At 43.9% G+C, this 15,257-nt stretch overlaps 1 protein-coding gene across 5 annotated transcripts in view; it reads left to right on the forward strand.

Moving 5' to 3' along the window:
- POT1 (protection of telomeres 1) overlaps positions 1 to 15,257 on the forward strand; it is a 210,110-nt gene that overhangs the window by 40,106 nt on the left and 154,747 nt on the right. For all 5 annotated transcript variants that reach the window (XR_008892655.1, XM_056573771.1, XM_056573772.1 and 2 more), the window contains one exon: positions 14,553 to 14,683. Coding sequence is in view for 4 of the 5 variants with exons in the window: in XM_056573771.1 (XP_056429746.1) it covers positions 14,553 to 14,683 (131 nt within the window). In the remaining variant the exon portion in view is untranslated. The remainder of the gene's footprint in view (positions 1 to 14,552; positions 14,684 to 15,257) is intronic.

The raw sequence follows: 15,257 nt of genomic DNA on the forward strand, positions 1-15,257 counted from the left end.
TTCAAAATCAGAATTTTTCAAGGACCAGTTCAGTTTTGAAGTAAATTTGAGGGTCTTTATGTTAGAAATATCCCATAATGGACCCCATTATTAAAACTGCACCCCTCAACGTATTCAAAATGACATTCAGAAAGTTTGTTAACCCTTTAGGTGTTTCTCAGGTATAGCAGCAAAGTGAAGGAGAAAATTCAAAATCTTCATTTTTTACACTCACATGTTCTTTTAGACCCAGTTTGTTGAATTTTTACAAGGCGTAAAAGGAGAAACATCCTCTCAAAATTTGTAACCCAATTTCTCTCGAGTAAGGAAATACCTCATATGTGTATGTCAAGTGTTCGGCGGGCGCAGTAGAGGGCTCAGAAGGGAAGGAGCGACAATGGAATTTTCCAGAGTGAGTTTTTCTGAAATTGTTTTTGGTGGGCATGTCACATTTAGGAAGCCCCTATGGTGCCAGAACAGCAGAAAGCCCCCAACATGGCATACCATTTTGGAAACTACACCCCTCAAGGCATGTAACAAGGGGTCCAGTGAGCCTTAACACCCCACAGGTGTTTGACAACTTTTTGTTAAAGTCGGATGTATAAATGAGAAAAAAAATGTTTTCACTAAAGTGCAGTTATTTTCCCCAAAATTTAGAATTTTTACAAAGGGTAATGGGAGAAAATGCCCCCCAAAATTTGTAACCCCATCTCTTGGGTATGGATACACCCAATGTTAGCATGTAAAATGCTCTACGGGCGAACTACAATGCTCAGAAGAGAAGGAGTCACATTTGGCTTTTGGAAAGCAAATTTTGCTGAAATGGTTTTTGGGGGGCATGTTGCATTTAAGAAGCCCCTATGGTGCCAGAACAGCAAAAAAAAAAAAAAAACCACATGGCATACCATTTTGGAAACTAGACCCCTTGAGGAACATAACAAGGAATAAAGTGAGCCTTAATAACCCACAGGTGTTTCACGACTTTTGCATATGTAAAAAAAAAAAAAATGTTCACAAAAATGTGGGTTTCCCCCCCAAATTTCACATTTTTGCAAGGGTTAATAGCAGAAAAGACCCCCCAAAATTTGCAAAAAAAATACATGGCATACTATTTTGGAAACTACACCCCTCAAGGAACGTGACAAGCTGTACAAGGGAGCCTTAGCACTTCACAGGTGTTTGACGACTTTTTGTTAAAGTTGGATGTGTAAATGAAGAAAAAAATTCCTTTTTTTTCCCCCCAAATTTTACATTTTTACAAGGGGTAATAGGAGAAAATTACCTCCAAAATTTGTAACCCCATACTCCATATGTGGACGTCAAGTGCTCTTCTGGCGCACTGCAATGCTCAGAAGAGTAAGAGTGCCATTGAGCTTTTGGAAAGAGAATATGTTTTGAATGGAAGTCAGGTGCCATGTGCGTTTACAAAGCCCCCCGTGGTGCCAGCACAGTGGACCCCCCCACATGTTACCCCATTTTGGAAACTACACCCCTCACTGAATTTAACAAGGGGTGCAGTGAGCATTTACACCCCACTGGCGTTAGACCGATCTTTGGAACAGTGGGCTGAGCAAATGAAAAATGTAACCCCTTAAGGACGGAGCCCATTTTCACCTCTAGGACGAAGCCCTTTTTTGCAAATCTGACCACTGTCACTTTAAACTTTAATAACTCTGGAATGCTTTTACTTATCATTCTGAATCTGATATTGTTTTTTCGTGACATATTCTACTTTAACATAGTGGTAACATTTTGTGGTAACTTGCATCCTTTCTTGGTGAAAAATCCCAAAATTTGATGAAAAATTTTAACATTTTGCATTTTTCTAACTTTGAAGCTCTCTGCTTGTGAGGATATTCAAAATAATTTTTTTTTGATTCACATATACAATATGTCTACTTTATGATTGCATCATAAAATTGACGAGTTTTTACTTTTGGAAGACATCAGAGGGCTTCAAAGTTCAGCAGCAATTTTCCAATTTTTCACAAAATTTTCAAACTCACAATTTTTCAGGGACCAGTTCAAGTTTGAAGTGGATTTGAAGGGCCTTCATATTAGAAATACCCCATGAATGACCCCATTATAAAAACTGCACCCCCCCCCCCAAAGTATTCAAACTGACATTCAGTAAGTGTTTTAACCCTTTAGGTGTTTCACAGGAAAAGCAGCAAAGTGAAAGAGAAAATTCAAAATCTTTATTTTTTACACTCGCATGTTCTTGTAGACCCAATTTTTGAATTTTTACAAGGGGTAAAAGGAGAAAATGTATACTTGTATGTGTAAACCAATTTCTCTTGAGTAAGCACATATGTCTATGTAAAGTGTTCGGCGGGCGCAGTAGAGGGCTCAGAAGCGAAGGAGCAACAAGGGGATTTTGGAGAGTACGTTTTTCTGAAATGGTTTTTGGGGGGCATGTCGCATTTAGGAAGCCCCTATGGTGCCAGAACAGCAAAAAAACAAACAAACACATGGCATACCATTTTGGAAACTAGACCCCTTGAGGAACATAACAAGGAATAAAGTGAGCCTTACTACCCCACAGGTGTTTCACGACTTTTGCATATGTAAAAAAAAAAATATTTTTTTTTCACTAAAATGTGGGTTTCCCCCCAAATTTCTAATTTTTGTAAGGGTTAATAGCAGAAAAGAGCCCCCAAAATTTGTAACCACATCTCTTCTGAGTATGGAGGTACCCCATAAGTGGACCTGAAGTGCACTGCGGACGAACTACAATGCTCAGAAGAGAAGGAGTCATATTTGGCTTTTTGAGAGCAAATTTTGCTCGGGGGGCATGTTGCATTTAGGAAGCCCCTATGGTGCCAGGACAGCAAAAAACAACAACATGGCATACCATTTTGAAAACTAGACCCCTCACAGAATGTAATGAGGGGTACAGTGAGCATTTACCCCACACTGGTGTCTGACAGATCTTTGGAACAGTGGGCTGTGCAACATTTTTCATTTTCACGGACCACTGTTCCAAAGATCCGTCAGACACCTGTGGGGTATAAATTCTCACTGTACCCCTAATTACATTCCGTGAGGGGTGTAGTTTCCAAAATGGGGTCACATGTGGGTGTTTTTTTTTTTTTTTTTGCGCTTGTCAGAACCGCTGTAACAATCAGCCACTCCTGTGCAAATCACCTCAAATGCACATTGTGCACTCTCCCTTCTGGGCCTTGTTGTGCCCCCCCAGAGCACTTTGCGCCCACATATTGGGTATCTCCGTACTCGGGAGAAATTGCGTTACAAATTTTGTGAAAATGAAAAGTATAGGGCAACACCAGCATGTTAGTGTAAAATTTTTTATTTTTTTACACTAACATGCTGTTGTAGACCCCAACTGTTCCTTTTCATAAGGGGTAAAAGGAGAAAAAGCCCCCCAAAATTTGTTAGGCAATTTCTCCCTAGTACGGCGATACCCCATATGTGGCCCTAAACTGTTGCCTTGAAATAAGGTAAGGCTCCAAAGTGAGAGCGCCATGAGCATTTGAGGCCTGAATTAGGGACTTGCATAGGGGTAGTCTATGCCAGTGATTCCCAAACAGGGTGCTTCCAGCTGTTGCTAAACTCCCAGCGTGCTTGGACTGTCAATTGCTGTCCAGAAATGCTGGGAGTTTTTGTTTTGCAACAGCTGGAGGCTCTGTCTTAGAAACACTGCCGTACAATATGTTCTTCATTTTTATTGGGGAAGGGGGGTGGTAGGCGGGGCAGTGTACGTGTGTATATGTAGTGTCTTACTCTTTATTTTATGTTAGTGTAGTGTAGTGTTTTTATGGTACATTCACACTGGAGGCAGATTACACTGAGTCTCCCGCTAGGAGTTTGAGCTGCGGCGGAAAATTTGCCGCCGCTCAAACTTGAAGCGGGGAACTCACTGTAATCTGCCGCCAGTGTGAATGTAGCCTCTACATTCACATGGGAGGGGGGTCAAAACTACAACTCCCAGCATGCACTGACAGACCACGCAAGTACAACTCCCAGCATGCCAAGACAGCCTTATGCTGCTCCTGAATGCTGGGAGTTGTAGTTTTGCAAGATTTAGAGGGGTTCAGGTTTTAAATCACTGTCCAGTGGTCTCAAAACTGTGGCAAACTGCTGTCTGGGCATGCTGAGAGTTGTAGTTTTGCAACATCTGGAGGGCTACAGATTGAGACCACTTAGTGATCTACAACCTGAACCCCTCTAAATATTGCAAAACTACAAGTCCCAGCATGCCCACACAGCAAACAGCTGTCTGGGCATGCTGGGAGTTGTAGTTTTGCAACATCTGGAGGGCCACGGTTTAGACACCACTGTAAACTGTGGCCCTCCGGATGTTGCTAGGCAACAACTCACCTAGCAGGACTTGGATGTATTGCTGCCGCCGCCGCACGTGGGGGATCCCCGCATGGAGGATCGCGCTCCGGGATCCAGGTAAGGGACCTTCGTCGCTGACCTTCCCTGGACAGTTCCCCCGTTTTGTCCGAACACCGATAGGTGGGCAAAGCGGGGGAACCGAACTTTAACCCCCCCCACCTCCCCCGATCTGCTATCGGTCGGTCGTTCGGCCGACCAATAGCAGGGATAGGAGGGGTGGCACCCCTGCCACCAAACTCCTATCCCTTCAGGGGGATCGAGGGTGTCTCGGACACCCCCGATCCCTCTTATTTTCCGGGTCACCGGGTCACCAGTGACCCGTATGACCCGGAATCGTGCAGATCGCAGGTCTGAATTGGTCAGGACCCCCCTCGGCGATGTTTAGGGATGCCTGCTGTTAGATAACAGCAGTAATCCCAGCCCGATCACTGCTACCGGTGATGCGGCGCTCCCGGAACCCCGCAACGTACATGTACGTCGCTCGTCGTGAAGGGGTTAATTTTTCATTTTCACGGACCACTGTTCCAAAAATCTGTCAGACACCTGTGGGGCGTAAATGCTCACTGCACCCCTTATTACATTACATGAGGGGTGTAGTTTCCAAAATGGGGTCACATGTGGGGGGTCCATTGTTCTGCCACTATAGGGGCTTTGTAAACACACGTAGCCTTCAATTCCGAACAAATTTTCTCTTCAAAATCCCAATGGCGCTCCTTCTCTTCTGAGCATTGTAGTTCGCCCGCAGTGCACTTTACATCCACATATGGGGTATGTTCTTACTCAAAGAAATGAAGTTACAAATTTTGTGGGCTTTTTTTTTCCTATTTTCCCTTGTGAAAATTAAAACTATAGGGTAACACCAGCCTTTTAGTGAAACATTTTTTTTTCATTTTCCCATCCAACTTTAACAAAAATTCGTCAAACATCTGTGGGGTGTTAAGTAGGGATCGACCGATATCGTTTTTTTAGGGCCGATACCGATTATCGGTGGAGGTTAGGGCCGATAGACGATAACTTATACCGATATTCCGGTATAAGTTATCGGCTATTTATCCCCCCGCGACACCGCTGCAGATCATTGATTTCAAGCGGGTGCTTTAAATCAATGCACTGCAGTGGCTTTTGCGGTGCCATAGACCGCCGCCGCCACCCGCTTCTCTTCCCCCTACCTGTCAGGGTGGTCCGGGCCATCCATCCTTCCTGTAGTGTCCGGCGGTATTCCGGGTGGAGGGTGAACCGCTCCGGGGGTCCTCTTCTCCACTCCGGGCAGGCTCCGGCCTAGTAACGCAGCATAGATGCCGCTATGCAGTGACGCCCGTGCGCAGCGACGCACCTGACGTCACGGCGTAGTGGCGTCTATGCAACCTACTAGGCCAGAGCCTGCCCGGAGTGGAGAAGAGGACCCCCGGAGAAGAAGTACAGCCCGGACCGTTTCACCCTCCAACCGGAATGCCGCCGGACACTACAGGAAGGATGGATGGCCCGGACCACCCCCATTACGGGTAAGTTAAATTTTTTTTATTGACTCGGAGGGTGGGGGAGGGGCCCGACCGGTATAGCGGTATGGGCAAAAATCCATACCGTGGGAGAAAAAAAACGGTATCCGGTTCATACCGGTATACCGCCCAGCACTACGGTGGGGGGTGCGACGCGGTGGGTTGGGGGGGGGGGGGGGTTTGTTCGCTGTGCGGGGAGCGGGGCATTATCGGCTTATTGGCAAGGTAATTGCCGATACCGATAATGCCCAAAATCGTGATTATCGGCCGATAATATCGGCCATACCGATAATTGGTCGATCCCTAGTGTTAAGGCTCACTATACCCCCTGTTACGTTTCGTGAGGGGTGTAGTTTCCAAAATGGGGTCACATGTGGGTATTCATTTTTTTGCGTTTGTCAGAACTGCTGTAAAATCAGCTACCCCTGTGCAAATCACCAATTTAGGCCTTTTACGCCCACAAATGGGGTATTTCCGTTCTCAGGAGAAATTGCGTTACAAATTTTGGGGGTCTTTTTTTCCTTTTACCGCTTGTGAAAATAAAAAGTATGGGGCAACACCAGCATGTTAGTGTAAAATGTTTTATTTTTTTACACTAACAGGCTGGTGTAGCCCCCAACTTTTCCTTTTCATAAGGGGTAAAAGGAGAAAAAGACTACCAAAAGTTGTAGTGCAATTTCTCCCGAGTACGAAAATACCTCATATATGGCCCTAAACTATTTCCTTGAAATACGGCAGGGCTCCGAAGTGAGAGAGCGCCATGCGCATTTGAGGACTAAATTAGGGATTGCATAGGGGTGGACATAGGGGTATTCTACGCCATTGATTCCCAAACAGGGTGCCTCCAGCTGTTGTTAAACTCTCAGCATGCCTGGACAGTCAGTGGCTGTCAGGAAATGCTGGGAGTTGTTGTTTTGCAACAGCTGGAGGCTCCGTTTTGGAAACACTGCTGTACAATAAGTTTTTCATTTTTATTGTGGGGGACAGTGTAAGGGGGTGTATATGTAGTGTTTTTCCCTTTTTATTTTGTTAGTGTAGTGTTTTTAGGGTACATTCACACAGGTGGAGGTTTACAGTGAGTTTCCCTTTAGGAGTTTGCGCTGCAGCGAAAAATTTGGCGCAGCTCATATTTGAAGCATGAAACTTACTGTAAACCCGCCCGTGTGAATGTACCCTGTACGTTCACATGGGGGGGCAAACCTCCAGCTGTTTCAAAACTAAAACTCCCAGCATGTACTGACAGACCGTGCATGCTGGGAGTTGTACTTTTGCAACAGCTGGAGGCACACTGGTTGGAAAACCTTCAGTTAGGTTCTGTTACTTAACTCAGTATTTTCTAACCAGTGTGCCTCCAGCTGTTGCAAAACTACAACTCCCATCATACACTGATTGCCGAAGGGCATGCTGGGAGATGTAGTTATGCAACAGCTGGAGGTACGCAACTACAACTCTCAGCATGCCAAGACAGCTGTTTGGTGTTTGGGCATGCTGTGGTTTGCAGTTTTGCAACATCTGGAGGGCTACAGTTTAGAGACTAATGCACCGTGATCTCCAAACTCTGGCCCTCCAGATGTCGCAAAACTGCAAATCCCAGCGTGCTCAGACAGCAAACTGTTGTGTGGGCATGCAAGGAGTAGTAGTTTTGCAAGATCTAGATGGCCACAGTTGGGATCACTGCACAGTGATCTCTAAACTGTAGCCCTCCAGCTGTTGCAAGACATCAAACAGCTGTCTGGGCATGCTGGCAGTTGTAGTTTTGCAACATCTGGAGGGCTACAGTTTAGAGACCCCCCCCCCCCCCCCGCTGCGCGCCATCGATCTACTATTGGTTGTCGCTTATAGACAACCAATGGCAGGAATAGGAGGGGTGGCACCTATCCCTTCAGGAGGATCGCGTGTGTCTTGGACAACCCCGATCCCCTTTATTTTCCGGGTCACCATAGACATGTATGACCCGGAATCGCGCAAGTCACCGACATGGGGCGGGGGGGTCATTTGCACGGGGTGCCTGTTGATCGACATCAGCAGTCACCCCGGTCTGGTCCCCGTGCGGCGGGGGCCGAAATTCCTACGGACATACAAGCACGTCTTTGGTCCTTAACTACCAGGTAGTTAGGACGTACGTGTACGTCCTTGGTCCTTAACCCCTTAAGGACCGGAGGTTTTTCCGTTTTTGCATTTTCGTTTTTTGCTCCTTGCCTTTAAAAAATCATAACTCTTTCAAATTTACACCTAAAAATCCATATGATGGCTTATTTTTTGCGCCACCAATTCTACTTTGTAATGACGTCAGTCATTTTGCCCAAAAATCTATGGTGAAGCAGGAAAAAAAATCATTGTGCGACAAAATTTTTAAAAAAACGCTGTTTTGTAACTTTTGGGGGCTTCCGTTTCTACGTAGTACATTTTTCGGTAAAAATGACACCTGATATGTATTCTGTAGGTCCATACGATTAAAATGATACCCTACTTATATAGGTTTGATTTTGTCGGACTTCTGGAAAAAATCATAACTACATGCAGGAAAATTAATACGTTTAAAATTGTCATCTTCTGACCCCTATAACTTTTTTATTTTTCCGTGTATGGGGCGGTATGAGGGCTCATTTTTTGCGCCGTGATCTGAGGTTTTTAACGGTACCATTTTTGCATTGATAGGACTTATTGATCGCTTTTTATTCATTTTTTCATGATATAAAAAGTGACCAAAATGCACTATTTTGGACTTTGGAATTTTTTTGCGCGCACGCCATTGACCGTGCGGTTTAATTAACGATATATTTTTATAATTCGGACATTTCCGCACGCGGCGATACCATTTATGTTTATTTTTATTTTTATTTACACTGTGTTTTTTCTTTTATGGGAAAAGGGGGGTGATTCAAACTTTTAATAGGGAAGGGGTTAAATGATGTTTATTCACTTTTTTTTTGCACTTTTTTTTTGCAGTGTTATAGCTCCCATAGGGACCTATAACACTGCACACACTGATCTTCTATGTTGATCACTGGTTTCTCATAAGAAACCAGTGATCAACGATTCTGCCGGATGACTGCTCATGCCTGGATCTCAGGCACTGAGCAGTCATTCGGCGATCGGACAGCGAGGAGGCAGGTAGGGGCCCTCCCGCTGTCCTGTCAGCTGTTCGGGATGCCGCGATTTCACCGCGGCTATCCCGAACAGCCCACTGAGCTAGCCGGCATGCTTTCGGTTTCACTTTAGACGCGGCGTTCAACTTTGAACGCCGCGTCTAAAGGGTTAATAGCGCGCGGCACAGCGATCAATGCCGCGCGCTATTAGCCACGGGTCCCGGCCGTTGTTAGAGGCCGGGCCCGACCCGCTATGACGCGGGGCCACGCCGTGGCCCCGCGTTATAGATCGGGAGTGGACACATGACGTTCCAGTACGTCATGTGTCCTTAAGGGGTTAACCCCCTTAAGGACGCAGCCCTTTTTCACCTTAAGGACTGAGCCCTTTTTCGCAATTCTGACCTCCGTCACTTTACAAATTAATAACACAAAAAACGCTTTTACCGAATATTCTGATTCTGAGATTGTTTTTTCGTGACATATTCTACTTTATTTTGGTGGTAAATTTTCGGCGTTACTTGCATCCTTTTTTGGTGAAAAATCCCCAAATTTCATGAAAATTTTGCATTTTTCTAACTTTGAAGCTCTCTATTTGTAAGGAAAATGAATATTCACAATAAATTCTATTTTTCTTCACAAATACAATATATCCACTTTATGTTGGCATCATAAAATGGACATATTTTTGCTTTTTGAAAAAAAATTAGAGGGCTTCAAAGTAGAGCAGCAATTCTCAAAAAATTCATGAAAATTGCTAAATCTGAAGAGACAGATGTTACAGAACTACAACTCCCAGCATGCCTGGGCAGTCCAGGCATGCTGAGAGTTGTAGTTTGGCAACATCTGGAGGGCTACCGTTTGGGCACCACTGTAACACTGGTCTCCAAACTGTGACCCTCTAGATGTTGCAAAACTACAACTCCCAGCATGCCCAGACAGCCTTTGGTGTATCCATACGCCCTGTGTCCTCGAGGACTCGGGATGCAGGGCGTATCCATCCAACAGGTTAAGGGGCTAAGTACCAGGACGGAAGGGCGTATCCATCCGCCCTTGGTCCCCAACAGGTTAAGCACAAATAAAACATAGAAAACTTCATTTTTATTTTATCTTTTTTAAAGCAAAGTACATTAGAAATATTTTTTATTTACCATAAGGAGTGCAATAGCAAAAATGTTTTTAATGAGTTTAACTTTAAAGGGTTATTTGTGCCCTTGGCTGCGGCTGGGAATTATTGCATTTGTTGGTAATTAGGAACCCAGGCTAGCTCCTTTGAGATACTCTTTGTGGGGTGTAGAATAGGAGTTTCAATTTGGGAATTTCCACTTAGATGTGTAGTAATTTTTGTTGTTGTTTAGACATTAATGACTATGTATTGAGGTATTTTGAGGTTACAGCAACATTAAAGGGGTTATCCACCATAAGGTGATTTTAGTACGTACCTGGCAGACAGTAATAGACATGCTTAGGAAGGATCTGCGCTTGTCTTGGGGCTAAATGGCTATATTGTGAGATTACCTTAAGACTGTGGCTAGCTTTTTGTGAACTTGTATTTCCTGTTTCAGTTTTCTTTTTTTGACTACAGATCCCATAATTCCATTTTCCTCCCTCCCACACATCAGCCACCCCACCCATTGAAACATAAATGAGCTGCATCCATTCAAAAGACCTGTGGTTTTCAATCAGGGTGCCTACAGCTATTGCAGATTGATCTCTCTCCTACCAAGCGATCCCTCCATCTATTGAAGCAGACAGGCACCCGGTCATCAGCTGACTAGTGAGTCAGGTCTCAGCTGCATTGCAAGCTGGGAAACACAGTCATTTTGTATGCTGTTAAAAATAAATATTGTGGTGAAAATCACAGAAGAATTGTGAGAAAACCGTCACACAGGTACAGACACTATATTATGAACTACACTAACTTTACAGCCCCTGTAGCATAGTCAAATAATAAAAGAAAAAAAAATCCTGAAATACCCCTTTAAACAATTATATAGGCTGTGCACTCACTCTACTTTACATTGTAGCAAAGTGTCATTTCTTCAGTGTTGTCATGAGAAAAGATATAATAAAATATTTACTAAAATATGACGGGTGTACTGATTTATTTAAATACTGTATATACACAATGATCCTCTCTGATACTGCAGCGATCCAGTGCAGTGGCACCACTGGGCTCCCCTAGTCTCTGTTTACTAGCGATTAACATATGATCGCTGCAACCAGTGGCTTCAGCAGTCATGTGGCATTACTCCTCAGTTATGGGAGCCATGTTGTCACTAATATGGTATGTGACGTCTGAGGCCGCTGTCAGCTATCATGTGTGCTTGTAAATGTATAACAGAGGCATTGGAGCTTCTGTGCTGGATCGTTTTAGGATCAGACAGATTAGTGAAGGTTTTAATGTTATTTTACGACATTTGGGCAGCTTATTAAAATTTTTCCAAATAGTGCCTAACCCCCTTTAAGTGGCACATAATGGAAACATACATAAAATGGTAATCTACCTTAACCCCTTAAGGACCAGGCCATTTTACACCCCAGGACCCGGCCATTTTTTGCACATCTGACCACTGTCACTTTAAACATTAATAACTCTGGAATGCTTTTAGTTATCATTCTGATTCCGAGATTGTTTTTTCGTGACATATTCTACTTTAACATAGTGGTAACATTTTGTGGTATCTTGCATCCTTTCTTGGTGAAAAATCCCAAAATTTTATGAAAAATTTGAAAATTTAGCATTTTTCTAACTTTGAAGCTCTCTGCTTGTAAGGAAAATGGATATTCCAAATAATTTTTTTTTTATTCACATATACAATATGTCTATTTTATGTTTGCATCATAAAATTGACGTGTTTTTACTTTTGGAAGACACCAGAGGGCTTCAAAGTTCAGCAGCAATTTTCCAATTTTTCACAAAATTTCCAAACTCACAATTTTTCATGGACCAGTTCAGGTCTGAAGTGGATTTGAAGGGTCTTCATATTAGAAATACCCCACAAATGACCCCATTATAAAAACTGCACCCCCCAAAGTATTCAAAATGATATTCAGTCCGCGTTTTAACCCTTTAGGTGTTTCACAGGAATAGCAGCAAACGGCTGTCCGGCAATACTGGGAGTTGTTGTTTTGCAACAGCTGGAGGCTCCATTTTGGAAAGAGTGGCGTACCAGGCGTTTTTCATTTTTATTGGGGAGGGAGGGGGGGCTGTGTAGGGGTATGTGTATATGTAGTGTTTTTTACTTTTTATTTTATTTTGTGTTAGTGTAGTGTAGTGTTTTTAGGGTACAGTCACACGGGCGGGGGGATTACAGCGAGTTTGAGCTGCCGCGCAAAATTTGCTGCATCGCAAACTTGCAGCCCGATACTCACTGTAAGCCCCCTGCCCATGTGAATGTACCCTGTACATTCACAGGGGGGGGACCTCCAGCTGTTGCAAAACTACTACTCCCAGCATGCCTGAGAATGTTTGGGAGTTGTGGTTTTGCAACAGCTGGAGGCACACGGGTTGGAAAACACTGAGTTAGGAAACAATGTTTCCCAACCAGTGTGCCTCCAGCTGTTCCAAAACCACAACTCCCAAACATTCTCAGGCATGCTGGGAGTAGTAGTTCGGCAACATCTTTAGAGCCAGATGTTGCCGAACTACAACTCCCAGCATGCTTGGAGTTGTAGTTTTGCAACATCTGGAGGACTACAGTTTGCAGACCACTAATACAGTGGTTCCCTTCCAGATGTTGCAAAACTACAACCCCCAGTATGCCAAAACTGTCCAGGCATGCTGGGAGTTGTAGTTCTGCAACATCTGAATGGCCAGATGTTACAGCACTACAACTCCCAGCATGCCTGGACAGTAAGGGCATGCTGAGGATGTGTAGTTTTGCAACATCTGGAAGGGCACAGTGGTCCAAAAACTGTGGACCTCCAGAAGTTGCAAAACTGCAACTCCCAGCATGCCCAGACGCCAAGGGCTGTCTGGGCATGCTGGGAGTTGTAGTTTACAGGGTCCTATTACAGCAATGCATGTCGCTTTACGGCGACGTGCATTGCTGTAAAGGGCCCGACAGCGGCTGAAGATCTACTCACCTGTCGCCGCCGCCGCCATCTTCTTCGCCGGGATCCGGGTCTTCAGGGACGAGGTAAGTACCGGGGCCGGTCCCCAGCACTCCCCCGTCCCCCGCCGCGTCCTCCGGTCTTCCTCTCGTCCTCTCCGGACTTTCAGGGGCTGGGCAGGACGGGAGGAAGTAACCGCCCCCCCTCCTGCGATTGGTCGGTTAACTAACCGACGGATCGCAGGGTATAGGAGGAGGTGGCAGGCTTGCCACCTCGCTCCTATTCTTTAGCATGGTCCTGGCTGTCTGTGACAGCCGGGATCATGCGAAATTACCGGGCGGTCGGGTCCCAGAGACCCGATCAGCCGGGTATCGCCGCAGATTGCAAGGGCGATTTCCCTTGCGATTTGCGGCGATCGCCGACATGGGGGGCCTACATGGCCCCCCTCGTCGTTTGCCCTGGATGCCTGCTGAAGCATTTCAGCAGGCATCCAGTTCCGATCTCTGCCCGGCGTGCGGCAGAGACTGGAAAACGCCAGGACGTACGGGGACGTCCTGGGTCCTTAAGGCCCAGGGTGCGGGGACGTCCCCGTACGCCCTGGGTCCTTAAGAGGTTAAAGGGGTATTCCAGGCAAAACCTTTTATATATATCAACTGGCTCCGGAAAGTTAAACAGATTTGTAAATTACTTCTATTAAAAAATCTTAATCCTTCCAATAGTTATTAGCTTCTGAAGTTTTCTAACTGCTCAATGATGATGTCACGTCTCGGGAGCTGTGCATGATGGGAGAATATCCCTTGCATTATGGGAGAATATCCCTATAGGAACTGCACAGCTCCCGGAACGTGAGTCATCAGAGAGCAGTTAGACAGAAAACAACAACTCAACTTCAGAAGCTAATAACTATTGGAAGGATTAAGATTTTTTAATAGAAGTAATTTACAAATCTGTTTAACTTTCTGGAGCCAGTTGCTATATAAAAAAAGTTTTGGCCTGGAATACCCCTTTAATAATCATTTAAGTGAATTGATATTGCATTGTTCTCCACAAGGACAGCAACACATTTATCTCTTTTTACAGTATTCTGTCTTGTTCTTTGTTTCCATTGTTATCTCAAGGTTAGAGGGCATTGGTTGTTGTCAGGGTTCTGATGGGTAGAATGCTATAGTCAGAGCCATACAATAGTAACCTAAAAATAAAATCTGTCAAATTCTATTCTAATTTGGTGGAATTGTAAGGATATGTTATGTTTCTGTTTGTGTCATCTGAAATTGACATGGAGTGATGTTACTGTGTGTGGACTATTGTGCACTGTCCACTGTCCCTGTTAAAGTTGGGCATGTGCATGATATTCATTGGACATCGGATGGTTGCCTTGCCAAGTGTACTTTCCAGTATACAGTAGCGTTTCTTTACATTCTTTGTCAGAATGCATTGGAACGCTTAAGTTGAGGTACACCTCAATAAAGAATATTAAATAAATGGATTCTTGTCGATTAAAGTGCACATTGCCTATGTTTTATAATTTATGTATGATTGAATAGAAAGATGAAAGTTTTTTTTTTAATTACAGATTTTTGTTCTACTATTACCATAGTGGACCAAACCAATGTCAAACTAAAGTGTACATTTTTCAGTGGAAATCAAGAAGCACTTCCAAGAATTTTTAAAATCGGTGATATTGTTCGATTTCATAGAATAAAGGTATGTTTTTAGGCTAAATAAGTTTTTAAATCTGTAATCAGTTTTTAACCCCTTAACCCCTTAAGGACTCAGCCCATTTTGGCCTTAAGGACTTAATTTTTACGTTTTCATTTTTTCCTCCTCGCCTTCTAAAAATCATAACTCTTTTATATTTTCATCCACAGACTAGTATGAGGGCTTGTTTTTTGCGCGACCAGTTGTCCTTTGTAATGACATCACTCATTATATCATAAAATGTATGGCGCAACCAAAAAACACTATTTTTGTGGGGAAATTAAAACAAAAAACGCAATTTTGCTAATTTTGGAAGGTTTCGTTTTCACGCCGTACAATTTATGGTAAAAAATGACGTGTGTTCTTTATTCTGAGGGTCAATACGATTAAAATAATACCCATTATTACATACTTTTATATTATTGTTGCGCTTAAAAAAAATCACAAACTTTTTAAACAAATTAGTACGTTTATAATCCCTTTATTTTGATGACCTCTAACTTTTTTATTTTTCCGTATAAGCGGCGGTATGGGGGCTCAATTTTTGCGCCATGATCTGTACTTTTTTTTGATACCACAT

Source organism: Hyla sarda, chromosome 4 (assembly GCF_029499605.1).
Source record: "Hyla sarda isolate aHylSar1 chromosome 4, aHylSar1.hap1, whole genome shotgun sequence".
Classification (NCBI taxonomy): Eukaryota; Metazoa; Chordata; class Amphibia; order Anura; family Hylidae; genus Hyla; species Hyla sarda.